The sequence below is a fragment of the Gallus gallus genome, chromosome 2, assembly GCF_016699485.2.
Source record: "Gallus gallus isolate bGalGal1 chromosome 2, bGalGal1.mat.broiler.GRCg7b, whole genome shotgun sequence".
Lineage (NCBI taxonomy): Eukaryota > Metazoa > Chordata > Aves > Galliformes > Phasianidae > Gallus > Gallus gallus.
In genome coordinates, this window is record NC_052533.1 from 48,964,800 (window position 1) to 48,984,939 (window position 20,140).

At 33.6% G+C, this 20,140-nt stretch overlaps 1 protein-coding gene across 43 annotated transcripts in view; it reads left to right on the forward strand.

The window, feature by feature from the left end:
• Window positions 1-20,140, forward strand: part of LRRFIP2 (LRR binding FLII interacting protein 2) — a 68,732-nt gene that overhangs the window by 36,576 nt on the left and 12,016 nt on the right. For 5 of the 43 annotated variants that reach the window (XM_046938150.1, XM_015281642.4, XM_015281647.4 and 2 more), the window contains 13 exons: window positions 1,735-1,788; window positions 3,381-3,446; window positions 4,783-4,824; window positions 5,693-5,758; window positions 7,078-7,152; window positions 7,610-7,657; window positions 7,739-7,783; window positions 9,022-9,069; window positions 9,163-9,219; window positions 12,720-12,827; window positions 15,205-15,249; window positions 15,974-16,078; window positions 16,531-16,602. In XM_046938150.1, the coding sequence (XP_046794106.1) occupies window positions 1,735-1,788; window positions 3,381-3,446; window positions 4,783-4,824; window positions 5,693-5,758; window positions 7,078-7,152; window positions 7,610-7,657; window positions 7,739-7,783; window positions 9,022-9,069; window positions 9,163-9,219; window positions 12,720-12,827; window positions 15,205-15,249; window positions 15,974-16,078; window positions 16,531-16,602 (831 nt within the window). The remainder of the gene's footprint in view (window positions 1-1,734; window positions 1,789-3,380; window positions 3,447-4,782; window positions 4,825-5,692; window positions 5,759-7,077; window positions 7,153-7,609; window positions 7,658-7,738; window positions 7,784-9,021; window positions 9,070-9,162; window positions 9,220-12,719; window positions 12,828-15,204; window positions 15,250-15,973; window positions 16,079-16,530; window positions 16,603-20,140) is intronic. The other 38 variants (XM_046938161.1, XM_046938160.1, XM_025147564.3 and 35 more) reach the window with 23 other exon arrangements.

Genomic DNA, 20,140 nt, shown 5'->3' on the forward strand with positions numbered 1-20,140 from the left:
ATTGGCGCTAAGGTTGAAAAATACTGGATCTGTCATTAGAATTTCATTTGCCAAAGTTGTGTTGACCTGATACTTGCCTCATTTTTGTGTGTTAGTTTTCATGTCACTTATAAAGAATCAAAATTCTTTGTTAACTTGTGATAAAATGTGTATTTATGCACACTGCTCTCTTCCTCCCCCCCCCCCCCCCCCCCCCAAAAAAAAAGAAACCAAATTTGCCATAACTGTAGAATGCAAATCTCCTTTGTGAACAATTTCACTTCAAAATTAATGTCACTCCAACTGAATTGCACCTTGTTCTTGCACTTGCAAGAGGCGCTTCTGCTATAGGAATTTTCTGAGAAAATTCTGCTCCTCTGTCTTCAACTTAGTGCACATTTCAAAGATTAAATTCTTAAGAATCAGGCTTAGAAATACTGATGTTTGCAATATATACTGTACTTCTTACCTTCTCTTTTGACTCCAATATGCTGAGCACTTAATGCTGACTTGTATGTTATAAAGATACTTATTGGTAACTTAGGGCAACTGTGTACAGAAATTCAGGCTTTTCATAATTTAGGTATGTTATTGGGGAAACACTGGTGTTATACAGGCAACTAGGAGGAATTTTATCTAAGCATCAACCTGTCTGTTTGCAAACTGCAAAAGTGAGTAGTAGAAATTTGTTCCATGTCACAGTGATCTGACTGATGTATTGGAAATTTATATAGCAAAAATGTTCATTTTAAAACTCAAAGTAGTTGTTACAGAGAGGAAGACTAAGATGTCATTATGCAACTCACCTCTTCTTATGGTAATACAAGGATAGAATAATAAAAAGATGTACAATTTTTTTTTATTGACAAGAATTAACCAGGCATTTTTTGGATAGTTAAACATGCTAATATACCCACTGATAATATAGAAAGTAATCTTGTGACAATAAGGAATATGAAAGCTGTTTATAGGAGGCTGAGCCTTTACAAGTGAAGATAAATAGCTTACAATCTTCATAATAGTTTGATATATTGAAAATGGTAGGAAGTGATGTATTTGAGTAAAGGTTCTAGCTTTCGAGCCCTGTTCTAGTTTTCAAATGGGGCGCTTTAAAATTATTCTTAATATATTTACCTTTATAATGAAAATTTTGAGATGCTTTTTTGAGACAAAATAAACATTCCTTGATCTTTCAAAGTAAAAGATAAAGGTGTCTTAGCTACCTCCCAAATTGTATGTTAGGTTCATCATTTTCCACTGTCACTACAGATGTCAGCTTCCTATGGAATTTGTAGTTGATCCATTTGCTTAAGAAGCTTTGTTCCTATAAGATAGAATATTTGAAGTATACATCAGGAAATTGAGAATAATAATCTCTATGAGGGGTAAGATGCCTTTGTAAAATGTAATTCTGTAAAGCTTTTTAATTTTACTTTCTTTTAAAAATCTTGTACATTTTTCTACATTAATACAGTAATCAGAAGAAGGTTTATGTACTGGACTCTTAACTAATTATATTAACCTTTCTTATTTTCATTTTATAACGTAATGCATTAGTATACTTACCAAAACCAGGTGAAATCACAGTTCTTCCTGACTTGAATGACTTCACTTACCGTGGCGATTATTGGAAATAATACGTGGCATTAGAAGTGCTAACAGCATGTTAGTCACCTTTGCTTGCTTTTAATTAGTCATTTTCTTTTTATTTATTTATTTTTTTAACCATGAATAACTCTATTTCTTCTTTCTCAGGAAGATTCAGAGAGGGCCAGGTATTCTCACCGGTCCAGTCGACATTCGTATTTGGTTTGTGTTGAAACTGTATTTTTCCCTTGGCATAAGGCCCTTTTTAAAAAGTACAATTAAAGTTATTTTGTAAAAGTACGATTTCATTTCATCAGGAAGTAGATGATGCTTATAGGTCTTCTAAGCATTAACAATTTGGGGGACAGCATTTTAAATTACATGTGATGTTAAACTTCATTTGGTATTTTATTTCCATTAATTCTAAATAAGTACTTTATGAATTTGCGTACATTTGTATCTTTGCATTTAAAAAGAATATCAGTCGTCACATTTTAAATCTTTTAAGTTAGTGCTATGAATACCTTGAACTTTTTTCCTCATCTGTTTGTAATGATTTATAGTATATTTCTGTGGCTAAGAGTAGGGCTTGGAAATTGTTTAGAAATGCATATTATTAAACATTTGATTCCTTAGAATAACTTATATTTAATGACAGTTTTTAAGGGTCATCTTGTAGTGTTAGTCCAGTCAGAATAACTGTACTCTTTTAGGCTTCAGATATTGCCAATTAGTAAGTATTAATTGTTTTTCCTGGAAGGGTAGAGCATTAAAATTCCTGCAGAAGTTGTCCATTGTCTCTATGATTACTGTTACACATCAAGAGCTCATGGTTGGATGTGAAGCTGCTGTTACCAATAAAAGCTTAGATAGCAGTGGTCTAATGGGGAGAAGTTAACTTTTCCACACTGCCTGTGTCAGAAGTTCTGCAAATAGAAAATTAATACTACTTCTGTTGACTCAGTCATCCTATGAATAAGGACCTCTTAATGAAGATGAATAATACTAGTTTGTAACTTGAGCTTTCATTCCAAACTGATGCTTGTGGTGTTCTGCTCGCTGTTGTGTGAGAAGTGTTTTCTTGCACTTCAGGTATTACTGTTTCTATAATATTTGTGGGATAAAGAGGAGTGCCTGAAGATGTTTTCTGAAGAAATACCATGCAAAGTTTTATTTATTTGAGAATGTGGGAATGTATTATTTATTAGTGACAAAGCCTTATCTGAGTGCTGTGAGATACCCCAAAACACTGGTATTAAAGTTATTTATTGCTACATAGGCTTTCCCATATCCTTTTTGAACCAAAAATGGTGCTAAAGAATAGTTGTACTAAAAGGCCCAAGGGAGGGACAAGTTACAAAAATAAAAGGGTTGGTTCTGTTTATTTCAGGCAGTGGAATAAGATGTTCTGGTGTGACTTATAAAAATGATTGCCGTTTACTAAGAGGTCTGAGCAATTAGATCTCAAATTCAGTTTATCAAAGATTATGTAATATCTTGCATGTCTTTGTATGAAATAAGTACTTCTACATTTTTTCACAGGCATTTCCTCTAAATAAAAACTTTAAATGACCTAGCGTTGACTATTTTGCAAACAGCAATTGGTTGACAGGGAGAGAGAAAATATTGTATTGTAAGTGGAGACAAAAACTTGTGAAATAATATTGATTTGCTCAGATTTGTTCTTACACTTGTTTACTCAGCATATAAATACATGAAGATTAAGAGTAAATAATTTAGTGATTAACAGTTACCATTGGAGAGTTGTCTCATGACTATATATAATGAAATATTTTTACAATTTTGTTCTTAAGAGTCCTTTGGATAGCAGCGGGTCTTATAGGAGCAGAACGAGTACCTCCAGAAGGAGAGATCTTATGGTGTGTAACCCAGAATAAGCATGCTTTGTGTTCCCATTATAACCCTTCTTTAAGGAAAACGGTATTTATTGAACTGCTCGAATAACTGATGTAATCAAGTACTTTATCCGTGATAGCAAATTTGGGGACTTAAAGGAAAAACTCAAGTTTGGAGGGAGTTAACCTCTCAGTCTCTCCTAATGTTTGCAAAAGAGAAGTAAAATCAGGTGACAAAGGTGGTGCATCAACCTCAGTGGGTACAAAAGTGTTCCTCAGAGTTCTGTCGGAGACATTTGTTCTCAAGTGTTTATAAAGTAAATTTGTTGCTATGCTATTCCTGCGGTCTGGACTAAATACAAATAGAAATTCTGCTTTTTCAGGAATCTGTATTTGCATCATATTTGTGTTACTCAGAGCTTAGGCAGTTTTTCAGTAAATATTTACTTGAAAAATTAAATTTATTTTGCAAGCTATTAATGCTTTATTGTGAAGATGTAAGTTAAACTCTGCAGAATTTTCAGACATACCAGTAGATAAGAAAAATTATTTTTTCTTGTAGTCCTCTCAGTAATTCTCATCAAAACTGACATTTGGCAGTGCCCTAGCATGCTATTACCGTATTATCGTGTTCTTGAATCATCTTCAATTTCTGTTTATTTTTGCTTTAAGAAAGCTAAGGATGATAATGAATAACATTTCAGATTGTGCATGATGTACAGTCAGAGTAACTAAGTTATACCTATGAATTTCTGATTGAAATCAAAAGATCATGCCTACTGTGAAAACCTAAGATGTATGTTCTTTTTTTTTGTTGTTGTTGTTGGTTTTTTTTTTTTTTTTACTTTATAGATACTTCCTTAAAAGTCTTTGAATGACAAAAGACTTGGGGACACTGGAAAACTTACTACAAACCAATTTCCTAAAGTGTTGCTGAGTCTGGTACACTGATAGAGATAAATAAGGCCACTGCCATTACATCTTCCCAGATTCATCTTGTAATATTGCTGCTGAATGTCCATAAAAGACAAATACACAGCATCTGATCCGAAAACACTTTTCTCCTTCCTTTTCCCACCTGATCCCTAAATGCTGTTTCCCTGCATCCCATTTGTCTTCCGTGCCCTAGAGGCTGTAAGTTCCTTTGGTCTGTAAGATGCTCTGGGGAGCCCCCACATCATGATGGGTTTGTACCTCGACAGTGGGGATGACTGATGGTCCTCTTGAATCCTTTTCCTGTGTAGCTACCCACCTTTCATCATGTAATGTAACAAGTACTGCTTCAGTTTAATGCGATCTTATTTCTGTTCTGTTTTCCTTTTTTAAGTAAGCATTTTCATTTCTTTTTCATGTACCTCAGTATGACAGTGCTAAGGATAGCCCTGCAAGATATTCAGTCCCTGTATGTTAACACTTTGCATGTTTTTTATATGAATGAAGACTGTGATTTGTTTTTATACAGTGTAATGACGCTAACTTGCTACTTTAAAAATGATTTGTAAATAAGAGAAGATTTATACTATCACACTTGAAGATTAAGAATACTAATATCGTTTTAACACTTTCCACAGAGTGCTTGTATAAGCTTTCTGTGGGGAAAAAGTCTAATGAAGTAACATATAGACAACATAACAGCTATTTTGCGGTAGGCACTTTAGTTGTTGCTAAACCTTAAGTGTAATTAAGCGCGACTTACAGAGAACATAATTTAAAAAACACCTTTATCTGTATGTACACATTTGTATTCTATATTTCGTATAGGAAATTAAGCTTAACGTAATATACTGTTCTTTTCAGTCTAGAGAAAAAAGCAAGTGGTTTGTATACCTTCTTACCATTATGAAGTGATTGTATATCTGGTGTGATCCTATAAGTAAGATTTATGTGCATGTCCTTAAGCAAAATCAAGCACCAATAGTACTCAAAGAAGCATGTTAGCAGCTTAAAAAGCTGAATGTGCTTATCTGCATTATCTGCAAATAGGCAGCATAATAAAGTGTTTAAAATAATCTCTAATATTAAGCATTTTTACGTTGATTATTGCTTTTACATTTCTTGTGAAAGGTAAATACTGGCTCAAGCAAAGTCCATTCTAACCAAAGATAAGGATGGTTATAATTTCACTTACCATTTTTTTTTAACACAGTGTTAGACATATGGCCCCTTTTTTCTAGTCATGTAATATCTTGAATCCTTGTCTGACATTTTGTGTTTTAAGAATGCAGCTGCTGTTATGTAGTGGTATTAATTTTTCTAAATTTTATTCTTAGAGTCATGCTTACAGTGAATCTCACAGTACAAAGAAGAAAACTGCTTACTCCCATAAAGATTTATTGGTTAGTTTTCTATGATAAAATTCATTATAGAAATACTACCTGTCTAGACTGTTATGTACTAATGCAGTACATGAATAAATTGATTAGCTTGCTGATACATGCTTTTTTTTTTTATAAAAAAGGAACTTGTAGTATTGACCACATTCTGACAAGTTAAGTATTTTAAGCTGTGACACATCAGTATGTGGATGGAGCTCATCTGAATAAAAAATACTATTCAGTGAGAAGCATTTTCAATTGGTTTAGAAGTGGCATTTCTGTGAATTAAAGTTTATTCAGTCAGAACGGAAATACATTTTTTATTACTTATGCTTTGACCGCTACTTGTTAAAGTTTAAATGTAGTTTTGAATTAGTTAAGGTAGTATTTACCATAAACTTTGACATTATTCAGGTGAGTTCTTGAGAAAGATGTGGGCTAATGTGATCTCGTGAACACTCTTCTAGAAAAGTCCAGTGTGTGGCAGGAATGTAGTGCCAAGAATTCAAATATTTTGGAGGCAGTTTTTCAGAGGATGTTGACAACTGATGACTTAGCAGGGGTTGGAGCAGTGGATGTTTGTGTTGAGTCAGTGCTAAAATAACTTTTCTCTTTCCTTATAATTGCTCATGTTGCAGCATTTCTGTGTGCATTTGCAAACAAGTGTTTTTTTTTCCTGTACCCTCAGTTTTTAAACATGTACTGTCAATCTTCCTACATCCTTTGGCCTTATGGGGATACAAAGCGATATTTTGTCAAAGTACTACACTGTGCCAAATACTTGTCTCTATTTTTTTTTCCTTCTCTTATATAATTTTTTCTCACGTGTATATGCATATATGTGCTGTTTGTCTGGGAAAACAGCAATACGCCAGAAATTTAACTGCCAGACCTCAGAATTTGTGCTTGGTGCAAAGCACAGTATTAGGCTACGGACTAATGGTGGTGATGCAGACATTCATCCCTTATTAGATTCTTTTCTCCCTCCAAGTTCTAATATAAGTTGGCATCTAATAGAAAAAGAAAGATCAAATAAACAATTGTAGTAATTATTAGTGAGTTCTGTCTCATGTTTTTATATGTTTCATTTTGTACTTGTCAGGGTTTAGTCAAACTTTTTAGGGTTTTCGTATAATAGAATGTAACACAATTGCTTTGAACATGACATTGAAAGTATGGCATATGCTAATACACAGAAAAAAAATCCCGATTTCTGAACTTGGGAATAGTTGGGCTATATCGAAATAGAACTTCTGTTTCTTATTTTTTTTTATTCCCAAGATCTTTAAATGCAATTATGCAATATTTGTGTTTCTTTTCTTTTTCTTTCCCTTTCACAGAGTGGACTTTACCACGATCAAAGAAATTATAGCAGCCTTAGATATAGTAAACCGACTCCTTCCTACCATACTCGGGTCTGTCTTTTCTTCCTGTATTTGTCGCTTAATATGTAAAGTATGTTAAAAATTTAGCCCCAGTACGCTACTTCATTGTACATTACTATAAGTGATAAATTAACAGTCTGATGAGGTAGATTGCATCTCACAGTAACTGCAGGTATGTTTGTGGTCATGTTTAAGTAAGTGTCTAAAGGAAATAGATGTCTTTTAAACACTACTTAATTTATTATTATTTTCTTTTGATGAAAATTCTAGACTATACTAATGAAAATTTTGTTATGTTTTCAAAGATAATGGACTTTCCTGGATTGTTTATCTATACTTTTCTTAAAAGTTCTTATACATTTTACCACTATAATAAATTACTTCCATCTTTAGAACTTTTGACGAATATAAGGCAATAGATAAAAACATTTGTTGTATACAGAAAATGTTTCTTTCTCTATTCTTTTCTCTATTCTTCACTTTACAGTCATCTTCTCTATACAGTGATCCCATGGCAACAACTAGGAGTTACAGGGTTAGTACTACATGAAAGACATTTTTTTCCTCTAGTCATTTTAATGGCCCTTGAAAATTAAAATTACGCTTTCCTTTATAGGTGTCTCCTTCTATAAACACTGGTTTGATAAGAAGTATCAGTTTGGTTCGTAAGCCCCATTTGCACGGTTGCCTTAAGTTTGTATTGTATGGCCGTGTGGCTTGACAGTATTACATGTGCATTCTTTTTGTGCTCTTAAATATAGACAATTCATGCATCTTGTTTTGGGTTTGGTTCAGGGTCTTTAAGTGCTAGGTTCCCCCTTTAAATTACTTTTGTAATTCCTATCTGATGATCTTTTTACAGACAGACATAAAGTTTATAAATACAGCAATAATATTCAAGAATACTGGCCTTAGAATAAGTTAATCCAAGCATGCTAAACAACTGCATGTGTAATATTTTAAAAAATCTAGCAGTTGAACAAGAGAATCATTGTCAGGATGTTACAGAAATTTGTGGTAAATACATTTCATGTACTTTCAAATAAGATGCCAGAAGTAAAGCATGCAAGAATGCAAGTGGACATCTTTACAAAGTACAAAGCAGCTACAACAAGAATGGCTAAGTAGCTCTATAAAGCTTCTATTTAAAAGATACTGTGTATGCTTGAAACTTTATGCCTTTTACTGCTACAGTAATTCAAATCTGACTTAGCTGCCACCTTGAGATGTTCTGAAACTACGTAAGAAAATAGTCAAATTTTTTAAATGTAATATTTGTATGCACTTACTTGAATTGCAAGCAATATGCTTCTTGATTTTGTGTGTGTTTTTGTTATAACATTAGATACAGTGAGAGAATGAGATGTATTACATATAATTCTTAATTTCTATTGGAGATGGCTTCAGAGGTAGGGGAAAGCAAAATGAGACTGTAAATTTTTATTTAACTTGGTGCCCAGAGCTTCTGTTGTTATTCCATACATAAATAGATTTCAGCCTTGCACTCTGAAAAATTCTTCAGGAAAATTTGCATGGGCTTACAAGATGGATAAGCGTGCAGTACAACTTCAGTTCCCAGGGTGGTTTGCAACTTCAAAAAACAAATTTAACTTCAATTATTTATTTTTCTGAAAAAAAGCTGACTTTTATATAGCTACTTCTCACTGAAATTTAGACTATATTAGAAAGTAGACATCCATATTAGTTGGAGGAAATGCTACTGGCAATTATTAAAAACTGTTCTTCATCCTTTCAAAAAATATATATAGTAACTGGAAAATGCTTAGCTGGGTAAGATAATAAGGAGATTTAATTTATCAGTGCATTTCAGTGTGTGAGTGTGTGACAGTAACTTCTGAGTCAGAATATAAATGGCATTTCATTCCCTCTGTTTCTCAGGCATCTTTGTATGGTGATGGATTACGTAGCTCATATAGTTCTCGCACTGTAAGTGTTACGGGTTTTTGGTTGCTTCCTTCAAAATCTTGGTTTTCTGGAGACATAATGAAAATTAAGAAAATCTTCAAAACTTTTCTTTAGCCATCTGAATACAGTTGGTATTCCTCAAGAGCAAGCTCAATTCGAAGTAGTCCTGTGGTGAGCGTTCCTTTGCATGTTTTGCTGAATGCTTTGATACTAACACACAGCAGCTATGAGTATTTTCACTGTGAGTCATTTTACTGATGAACACATACACTAGATTTTCAGTTTTTTTTATTAAAAAATTGCTGTTTATCAGAGATGTAAATTTTACCAAGGTGTGAACTTCTGGCAGTGAGACAGTAAAGTAAAGAAGCAGTAAGGAATTTCCTGTTCTAAGCATCTCTCAGCTATTTGCAGCGTACAGAACTGGAAAGAACTAAGTGCTGAAATACTGTACTTTGTGGAGTTACCACCACCTTATGTCACAGCTGGAGCCAGCACATGGAAAAAGTCTTTTTGGGGGGGAAGAAGACTAATGTCACCTTCATTATATCATGCACTGAGAAGTAATCGGCTCATTTTTCTGGTGACTGGTACTTAAAAATTAGATAAATTTGTTCCTGTGTATTGTGCTAAAACTGTTATTCCAGAGATGACTTTTTGTGCTGCAAAGTGGTTTTTAGTAGCTACACCAGTAGCTACAACTGGGGCAGTTGTTTCTGCCCCAGAACAACTCTCTCTTGATTTTACTGGTGCAACTGCTCATCTGTCAAGCTACCCAAGAAAAGAATGTCAGCGTTTTCTGTGGGTTAAACTGAAATAGTTGTGTTTTCATTATTCACATGTTCTTAACAGTGTTAGAGAGGAAAAATAAAAAAAAGTTTTGTCAGAAACTGATCGTTTTTCAGCTGCAATAGACCTCAGACTGAATTTTAAAGAGTATAGGAAAAATGGGCTTTTGCCTTTTCTGTAAAGGTTTTCAAAACTTAGGAGTTATTGCCATCCATCTCTGAAGTCTTTTGGATGGTGAGTGTACTAATTGTCTCCTCTGTTTCTCAAGATTGAGTGCAATTTCTTATATATGTATAAAATGTATAGACTTAAGAGTTTATGTATCAGTTTTCAGTATGTTTGTGATACCATTAATGCCAAGGTGTATACTTGTGTAAGGTCAATAGAGAATACAGATGTTGTAAAGTATTGGATGATCAATAAGTATATGGAGAAGTTAGGCTTAGTAAGATTATCACATTGGAAAAGATAATCATAGATAAATGAAAGTGCTCACTGGTGTTGTAGGCTTGTGAGAAACTCCACGAGGAGCGATCTCCAGAGAGACATCCTTTCTCAGTGGCGGTCAACCTTAAATGGGGTCTAGGAGAGGTGCAGCCAGGCTCCACCCCTTCTGGTCACATAGCTGAATTGCCTTCACGTGTGCTCCTGTAGCTGACTCAGTGCTCGCCTCAGGTGGTCAATCAGAGGTTCATGACGTGATTCAACAGTTCCCATACAACTTGTGAAGATTTAATAGATTTCCAAGTTAAAAAAAAAAAATTGAATAAAATAATTCTGAAAGGGATATTAAGTAGACAAGGCAAAAATCTTGCTCACTGCTTAATCATCACTTCATGTATTCTTTCTGTTGTTAATACTTGGTTTCATTGAAGCGTTGCATTGAAAATCAGCTCAGTAGCCATGGGAAATCAGAAGGGAGAATAGAAGAGAACATGAAATCAGAGTTGAAAACAACACTGAAAAACATTGAGTCCATAGTGCTCCCTATCTGAAAAAATCATTAGGAAAAAGATGCTGGTGTGCCTTCCAGTTTACTAGTTATGTTGCTGACTACCTTCTGAGAGAGGATTCAGAGATTGAACTAGCACACTAGGAAAGGTTTCTCTTAAGTTTTCTGATGAGGCTTTTGAAGATGCATTTTATGAAGTTAACAGTAATTAAATAAATCTTTACTGAAGAGACAAATCAGGGTAATTTTTGAGGAGCACCTGAGCAATTCTTTTTCCTCCCATTGGCCACCATGAAGATGCATACTGTTGAGTTTTACTCACAGCCTAAGTGTGTTTTGCTACATTATTGTGCCTTCTATTTGGCTTTGTGTTGAGAGGAGCAGCTTAGACACATAGTAATTGTTCAGTGCCATAGGGTTTTTTAATGTTGTTTTTTGTTTGTTTTTTAGTATAAGCCATACTTAGTGCTTCAGCCTTCTGGCTTAACTGTTTCTCTTAAAAAACAAACAAACAATAATAATAAGTCTTTATGGGTGAGAAAAATTAGGCCTAAGTAGTTGTTTATTAAGCTTGTGTGAGTCATTCATTTCATCTTATTTTAAGGTTTTATTGCTTTTTATTATGCTTTAATTATAAGCATAGTTTCTTCATTTTTTTTGACACAGAACATATTTTTCATTTGTGCTATGCAAATTTCATAGACAAACATTTAAACATTATTTTTGTCTATTATAAAATATAGAAATATAAAAATTATAATTACTTAAATGCAAGGGTATATCTTCAATCCTTGTGATATACAGATGATGAAATGTGGAGAACTGCATCCTTTTTGATCTTGCCGCGCAAGGGAAGAGAGATAGTACAGTGAGTTGGGTGGTATAGTGGTGTTTGGAATTCTTTCTGGTTCCTTAGTTATTTTATGGTGGCTGTAAGTATTCATCAGTTGACTATTTTATATGTTACTGGTCACATTTGCACACAAGGCATCTCACCATCTTTTAATCAGAATGATGAGGCTACATTAAGTATTTATATCAAGTAGAAAGATGTTTTGAGTTATTTTTTAATGGTGAATATTGAATGGAGGCCATATATTTTTCAAAGTATTAAAGTTTGTTTTCTTAAGAGTTTTCTTTCATATAAGTACTTTTAAAACCAAATGTATTGTTCACATTAACACATTTAACATATATAATGTGCTTTTTAAAAAATATTTCACTTGAATTCCTATGGAAGTTGTAGTGATTGTAATGTGTTTAGGTATATCTTGCCTTTTCTGTGAGCAATGTGAGTGCTTTTTACCCTCACTTTTTAAGTGTCTGACACCTGAGAGTGGCTTTGGGGAGGAAACTTATATTCCCTTTTAAAGATTCTTGTAATTGAGGGAGTGAAAGCCCAGATTGGATTTGATAAGAGTGTGATCCAAAGAAGAAACAGCATTTGTAGAGAAAAGTATTCTTCTGTTTCTTGACTTCAGACTGCATCATCTGTTTTTATCATTTGCAATTTTATTCTTTTTTTAAGAATTTATGTAGTTTGGCACTACTAATTCCAAGCTATTTTTGTATATTTAACTGAACTTATATTATTCAAATTACAGAAAATGAGTCAATAACAAACATTTATTGGTCTTACTTTTAGATAAACAACTAGATAGACAATGATTAGAATAGTAAATTTGAAGAGTACTTAAAAATTACGCATGACTGAAGTATTGATAATGGTGTGGCACATGTATTATTCCTATAGACATGCTTAATGTATCAAAAATTCAGAAAAGAGTATTTTACAGTTCTCATACTTAAAATGCAGGAGTAAATTGGAACAATGAAAATGTAAGTTGTTGCTATATTACAAAAAAAAAATCTTGTTCATTCTGTGGTATAATCTTCAGTTTTCTTTCAACCTCCTTATGTTTTTTTGAAGTCCTCTGATTTTTCTGATAAAAGTGAAACTGCTGCTGACTATTTCAGTCGCTCCAACCGCAGGGGAAGCATTGTTTCTGATGCAGATGATGTCCAAGATTTGAATAGTGTGAGTGTAATGCTTGTTATTATATTGTGCCAAGTACAGCAAACTTACTAACCGTGAATTTTATTTTCATTCTACAAAGGAGTAAATACTATAAAAGAGCTGAGTTCTTTTCTCAGATAAGTCATCTTGTTGAAGGATTGGGGCTCATTTCAAACTAAATGCTGTGTTGTATATAAAAATGTCTGAAGTCCATGAATTTTCTAAAAACTGTTTCATGTTGCATGCTGCTTTATTTTAAGGAGATTTTGCCTGTTGCTTGAAGCACGTGATGTCTTAACACTTCACATTTTTTTTTTAAATAGGTGATAAGCTTAAGCATCTCTTCAATGTGAATTTTTTTCTTCTTGTGGAAGTTTATTTCATGAAGTTCACAATACCCAGTTCTTTGGAATTTTGGAATACTAATATTTGTATTAATAACAAAAATAGACTTAAGTGTGCTCTTGTTAGCACATTCTAGTGTTAATTATTCCATTGTGAGAGTTTCTAAGAATCCTTTATTGGAGCGGTCATTGCCATCGATGCTCTTGCACTGAGTCCTAGGTTAACAGAGCTTGTTACAGGAAAACTGGGATGACAGTTTTTCTGTGCGTTCCTTTGATCTGAGCTTCAAAAACCTAGTTGCCTTTGTTTTTTATTGCTGTTGTTAATTCTACAAAACTTTGTCACTTAGTTTTTATGCTTAATAGTGGTAAGAATAGGGAATTTTCTGTTCTTTACCTTGTCTTTGAATGATCAGGGTTAGCATATGCCATAGGAAGAAAGGTTGGGAGAACTGGGCTTGTCTAGTTGGGCGGAGGGGAGGCTACCTGATCTACTGACAGCCTGCCACTGCTTAATTAGGTAAAAGCCAAACACTTCTTAACTGTACGTCTTGCAACCTCATGCTGCTTCTCAAGGCTAGAGTCTGGGAGAAGCTCCACAAGGAGATTAGCGTTGCACTCGGACAGGTTACAGTAAGGTTGGAGAATCCCCATCCTCAGGAGCTGGTGAAAGTTAACCATGCAGAGCCTATAAATAAAGGCTAATCTGGACTTATGTTTGCAGTAACTCTGCTTTGGTTGGAAAGCTGGACTAGATGACTACTAGAGAGTACCCTTACAACTGCTGTTTCTGTGATTCCACATTTTGACGATGTAATAATCTTATAGTGCTGCATAACTTGTAGTATTATATTTGTCTCTGTATGTGGTCAAAGTATGACAGAGAGCCATCATTTATCTATTTTAAATCTTAGCTTTTTTTAACTTACAGTAGAGCTCTTTTACTCAAGCTTGCTCTGCTGAGAGAAAGTGTGGAAGCTGAGACAAACAATTGTTATTTTCTCAGTTGTTTTTATCATTGTTGCTATGTAAGTTAATTTGGAGTATGTAAAACTACTTCATGTAAATGTAAACTATAATAATACTATGTCTTTCCAAATGGTACTTCAGATCATTTGGATTTTTCATATTGTTTTTACCATCATGGGGGTGACAAGTATTACAAATTAAAATTTCAGTATTTCATTGGAGATTATAGAATCTGCCATGGAAATGCATTGTCAACCTGTAGAAACCACAGCAGTTGGAAAAAGATCTCATAAAGTAGCATTTGTTTTTACTGTGATAGTAGCAGACTTCCAAATCTGTTGTCTGTTAGAGCAAAATGGGAGGTTTTGGAGAAATGAGCTTTTGAAGAAGTTATGCTTTTAAAAAGTATTCATCAGCGTGTTATAGTCTTCATTTAATTTCACTACTTTATTTCATGTAAATGTTGAAACTATGGAAGTCTACAGTATAAGTTTGGATTACCAAAGGCTCTGAAATAAAAAGTTGGGATGGAGGTGAAGTGGAGGAGATGTTTGTTTGCTTCGGTTCCAGTCCAATATATATATATAAATTAAAATTATTTAATAATTCAGAGCTTTCACTTGAATTGGTCTTGTCCTTATGTAACTTAGGATTTTACTGAAGAGTTAGAGGTAGCAAATATATTTTTAATAACTAGACCATTCACACTGGTGTCACTGATCGTTTGAAGTGCACTTGCATGAATCTTTGTTATGCCACTGAGTGTTGTAGTCAATACTGTGCTCAAATTAAAGTAATGGAACTTGTTTTCTTCAGTACTTTATTCTAAGTAATAACTCTTTGGAAAACTTTGTAAAAGGTTTCTGGCTTTTTCTTTACAAGCGTTCATTTATTTTGCAGTTCAGGTAAAAACTACATTTTGAGGATGTATTTTTTTCATGTATTTTGACCTGTTAACTTCTGATGTTTCTTTTTTGTTTCACTTTTTGTTCTCAAATATTTTTCAGTATCTTTGAACAGAATAGTGCTTTTTAGTAGTCCTTTGTAGTAAAGGTGTATTGTGACCAATTTCCTTTCATTTTCAGCTGGAAGAAAAGAGTGAAAAATCACATTCAGAAATTTTTTCAAGGGTAAGTATTTTTAAATTAAAATTTTTGATGGTATTCATCCATCAATTTAAAAATATTACTTCTTTTCCAAAAGTAGAAATGTATTTTCTTTGTGGAGTGTATTTTTATTAATTTTAAGAACTTGCAAAGAAATAATTTTAGACACATTTCTTCTACCAGAAATTATGCATTGCATCTTATTCCCAATAATTTTATTCTTTAATATCCTTTTAAGAAGTATCGATTTCTTGTAGAATTCATTTTCTGGGTAGAACATTCACCAGGAAAGGTTGTATTTTAAGAGACTAAGACTTTAAAAACACAGATGTTGTATTCCATTGGAGAATTCTGAATCCTGTGTGACAGAAAACTTTTGGAAATGTTTTTCGGCACTAACAGCCTCCTTATGGATATCTTCTGGACAGAAAATTGGGAATAAAATGTTACAATAACTGATATGTTTTCTATTTCTTTCTGTTCTGCTACATGCTGTTTGAAGGAGCTAGCTTCACCCCCAACTCAGTGTCATCTGTTCTTTAAGCTTCTCATAAATCAGATGACTGTAAACAGAAACCAGTGCTTCATCAAGAAGTAACATAAGTGCTAGAAAACATTTGGTGGAAAATAATACTAAGAAAAAGCAAAGATGAGAGAAAAGTGCTTTACGATTATGAAGTAATTTATAAAGACTAAAGTCAAGTATACCAGTATACCGTACCTGATGCAATGTTTTCCTCACTTTAAGCCATCATCTCGCAATTCAATTCCTCTGAGTGGCAACTCATCTAGGAGAGGAAGTGGAGATACAAGCAGTTTATTGGATCCTGATGCCTCGCTCAGTGAATTACGGGTAAACTGCATTATCAGAGAATTTGGATCTAGCTTAAAATTGTATTTGTGGTTGGGAGGAATGCTTTTTGCTTCTGGTTTCATAATAGTAAGGAAATGCTATGAGGGTTTAATTGTCAATCAGGGGGGAATGTTTGGGTTTTTGTGTTGATAATTGTTATATTGATCAGTATTTATGTTGCTGATAGTTTATGTTAGTAGAAGAATTTGTTTATGTCAAATTTGAAATAATTACATCCTGTTTGAGATCTGTTTTAATTCTTATAGCTTGGATTGAGTGATGCAAACAAAATCTGAATTTCCTTCTGGTTGTTGTGAATTAAATACAATTTGTGTAAATTATTGCAGGCTTTGGCATTTGACAAAAATGCATATAGACATTTTGATGATCTTTCAACTACAAATGTATTTCCCCATACTTCTTATGCAATGGTTCATTCCTATGTCCTGCAGGATATCTATGATCTTAAGGACCAGATACACGATGTAGAGGGGAGATACATGCAGGGACTTAAAGAACTAAAGGTATTAGGGCTTCTCCCATGCATGCATTCTGTATGGGTATTTTGGGGTAATGGAGATATCACTGGTTTCACTAACTGTATAAAGCTTTACTAACAAGTTCTTAAATTTCTTTGAAGCATGTACCTAACTTTTAATGCATAGAGAGCGTCAGATTAAGTTTGTCATGTGGATAAAATATTAAGATCTGTTATCTCATTCTACGTTTAAAATCATTATTTAGTTTACATTAACATTATTTTAACTTTCACGTTGTAGTGAATGTTTTGTGATAAGGCTTTAGAAGGTTTAATGTACTTTTTCAGTGCTTTCTTAGCAAATAAATAGATATTCAAAGTAGTTGCTATATGTCAGATGGGCAAGAAAGAAGTAAGATACAGTTATGATGAATAACTTAATTATTCTTCCAATTTCCAGGAAGTTGTATGTTTTTATAAAGCAAAACTGAAGTAATGCTTTTGAAATATATGCATGTAGGCATGTTTGGATCATTTGTAGACAACAGTTATGAAAGAGAATTATTATTTGATTCTTGTGGTTTGCACTTCCAGTTATATTTTTCTTAAATCATAGATATTTTCAGTATTGGGTTCACGATGTTTGTCTGTATTTTGGCTTGCTTAAATTAATATGCTTTTCTTTTGTAAATTTTCCCACCAATAAGGGTTTGGAGTAAATCTAAACTATGATTGGTCTCTCTTCTGCACTGAAGGGAAACTAAATATAACAAATCAGGCAACTTACAATATCTTTTCCAGGATTAAAAAGAGCTACTAGGGTACCTACTTCTACTTCTCGTGTTTTTTCCAGTGGCTGGGTAACAGTGATCTGTAGTCCCACTACCTGTATATCTCTGTAATCTCTGTAGTTGCCTATCTTGCTATGAAAAGGTTTTCTTTTTTCACTTGGCTACAAACCTGGGTGTCAGCACAGTAAACGGTAGTCTGAGTACTTCTGATTTAGTTAATTCTTCATATCTTGTAATGTCTCAGTTTGCCTCTGTTTTGCTAACTCTTTCTGTATTCTCCTACAGCAGCTAGAAAAGGAATCATTTTCCTTTCCTCAACGTTTTTCTCTAACACATTTTATGGAGCTCTGTCTTGATGTCTGCTTTGTTTAGTCTTTTGGTTCTAGCCCCAGAGGCTTATTTGCACAGCCCTTTGGCTTTGCTGATAGAATATTGGTGGTATTTCTTCTTAGTTACAGGTTATGTACAGCGTTTTATTATCTATTTTCATTCCAGACTATTTCCACTGCTTCATCCTCAGGCATCCTACTGCCTCATCCAGGTCTTCCAGAAACTCTTCCAAATCCTTTCTACTTCTTGCAAAAGTGGAATATTGCTGAAAATGCGTGTATGGGAACATGATGCTTTAAAAAAATAAATCATGGAATCAGTAATTGCATAAAATGGAGCTATGGTAACTTAAGCTAGAGGAGAACATAGAATGAAAATACTATACATATGAATATTTTTCCAATGCCAGAAGAAAAGAAGTATCTTGTCATGCAGTTGGTTTAACCTCAAAAGCTTCTCAGGTGTTTTGATCGCTTTTTAGACAGAGTTAACAATCTACTGTATAGGTAGATTTTGCTGCAAGTATTCATACCTAATCCAGAACACCTGTTGCTATATCCTGAAGTCATCCTTGCATAGCCTACCACCACAAAAGGGTAGGTGTAGCACCTAGGGGCGACATGGTGGTGAGGTGATGGGTTAAATATTGGACTAGATACTCTTAGCAGTCCTTTCCAAGCTTAATGATTCTATGAGTTAGTCTTCACTTAATTAAAAAAAAAAAAAAAAAAAAAAAAAAAAAGGGGAACTGTTCCAGAGATGTCTTAGTAAGATTCAATTTTTCTGATTGTTCAGGGACTCATAAGCATAGCTTGTTTCCTTTCTCAGAAACAATTGCCACTCTTCTGTCTCAATGTCAATTTATTTATTCCTCTTCCATAAATGAAGATTTTTCTGCATTAACTTGTAGATTAATTACATTTTAATTTGTTCTTCTAAGCTCCAAGCAAGTGTTTGTTTTTTTTTTTAAGGCTGTTAGGCATCTGTTTCACAATCATCATGTTTGCTTTTTTCTTAGTTCTTGTTGTTGACTAGTGTTCTGGAGCACATGGCATAAAATAAGAGGAATGTGGATTTGTTCAGATGGGGTGTGGGGTCATTTCATTTTCAGCTGCCTGAAAGGAGATATAGAGAAAACAAAGCAGATTGCATGCGGAGATGAACAGTGGTAGGGCAAGATGCAACAGACAGAAATTGTATTTGAACAAGAGAAATTTCAATTTGATTTCAAAAGAGTTTTCACAAAGAAGGTAGTCAAACACTAGAACAAGTTACCCAGTCAAGTTGTGCACTCTACATCCCTGGGGATAACTCCTAAATAAACTGGAGAGAGCTTTAATCAGCTTGATCTTGGCCCATCTTTAATTGGGAGGTTAGGCCAGATGGCATTCAGGGACCTCTGCCAACATACATTACTGTATGATTCCACTCAGGACGCTCACAGAAATGATCAATAGTAGGCATTTTTTTCTGGTGTTTCTGTTGTTGCTTTTGTTAAATTTGTTAAATATAGAAGGACTATATCATTTGTCTTTTATGATTCTTATTATTTTCCTTTTCACTCCCAAAGGAATTAGTCTTTGAAAGTCTTGGTAAGGTTTATTGTCTCTTGATGTTTTGTTATCAGTTACTGCAGAATTTGTCATGATTGCATAATCACGTTTTTAAATCTAAAACTTGAATTATCTGAATGCACTTATAAGTGGTCTTTATTTTTTTCATTATTTGTTATATCTCATCCTGAATCTTCTTTGCTACTTGTTGTTTTCTGTCTCCTAGATGATAACAGTGCCTTTCTTAATACTACTTATGTTGTGTTGTCTATTCTGGTCTGTAGTCTATCTGGACATCTCTGGAATTATTTCTTCTGGAATTTCTGAATTACTGTATTTCTCAGCACAAAATTCCAGAATTCAATGTATTGGTATAGGTATAAATTTATATGATCATGATTGAATAATAAAAAAGAAAATATGCACTGTAAGGACAGCTTTCCTAGAAATGAAGGTTTGTTGTAACATGGATAAATAATTACACATAGATGTTATGATACCCATGCATGACTTCGTATTTCTTAGAAGTTTTATTAATTCTACTCTTGAAAAATAGGAAGATAAAACTGTTTAAGTTGAAATAATTGTAATTACTAAAATGATGTATCTACCTTTAAACTTTGAATCAAGATTATAAAGCCCTTCTATATAATAAGGTTAAAGCTACTCAGCGATTTTTCTATACACATTTATAGCCATTTGCCTGAGTTCTTTCAGATTTCTTGCTGTATTCTGAGATGTTTTCCTGTGCATGCACTGAATGTGAAGTAAATAAGACGATGATAATACTTTGTTCCTATAAGTTATGAAGGTTGCAGAGCAGAAAATGTCAAGTGGAATACTACCATATAACTTTCATACTTGTGTTATGATAATGATCTGTGTTGCTGTCTAACATAATATGAATAAT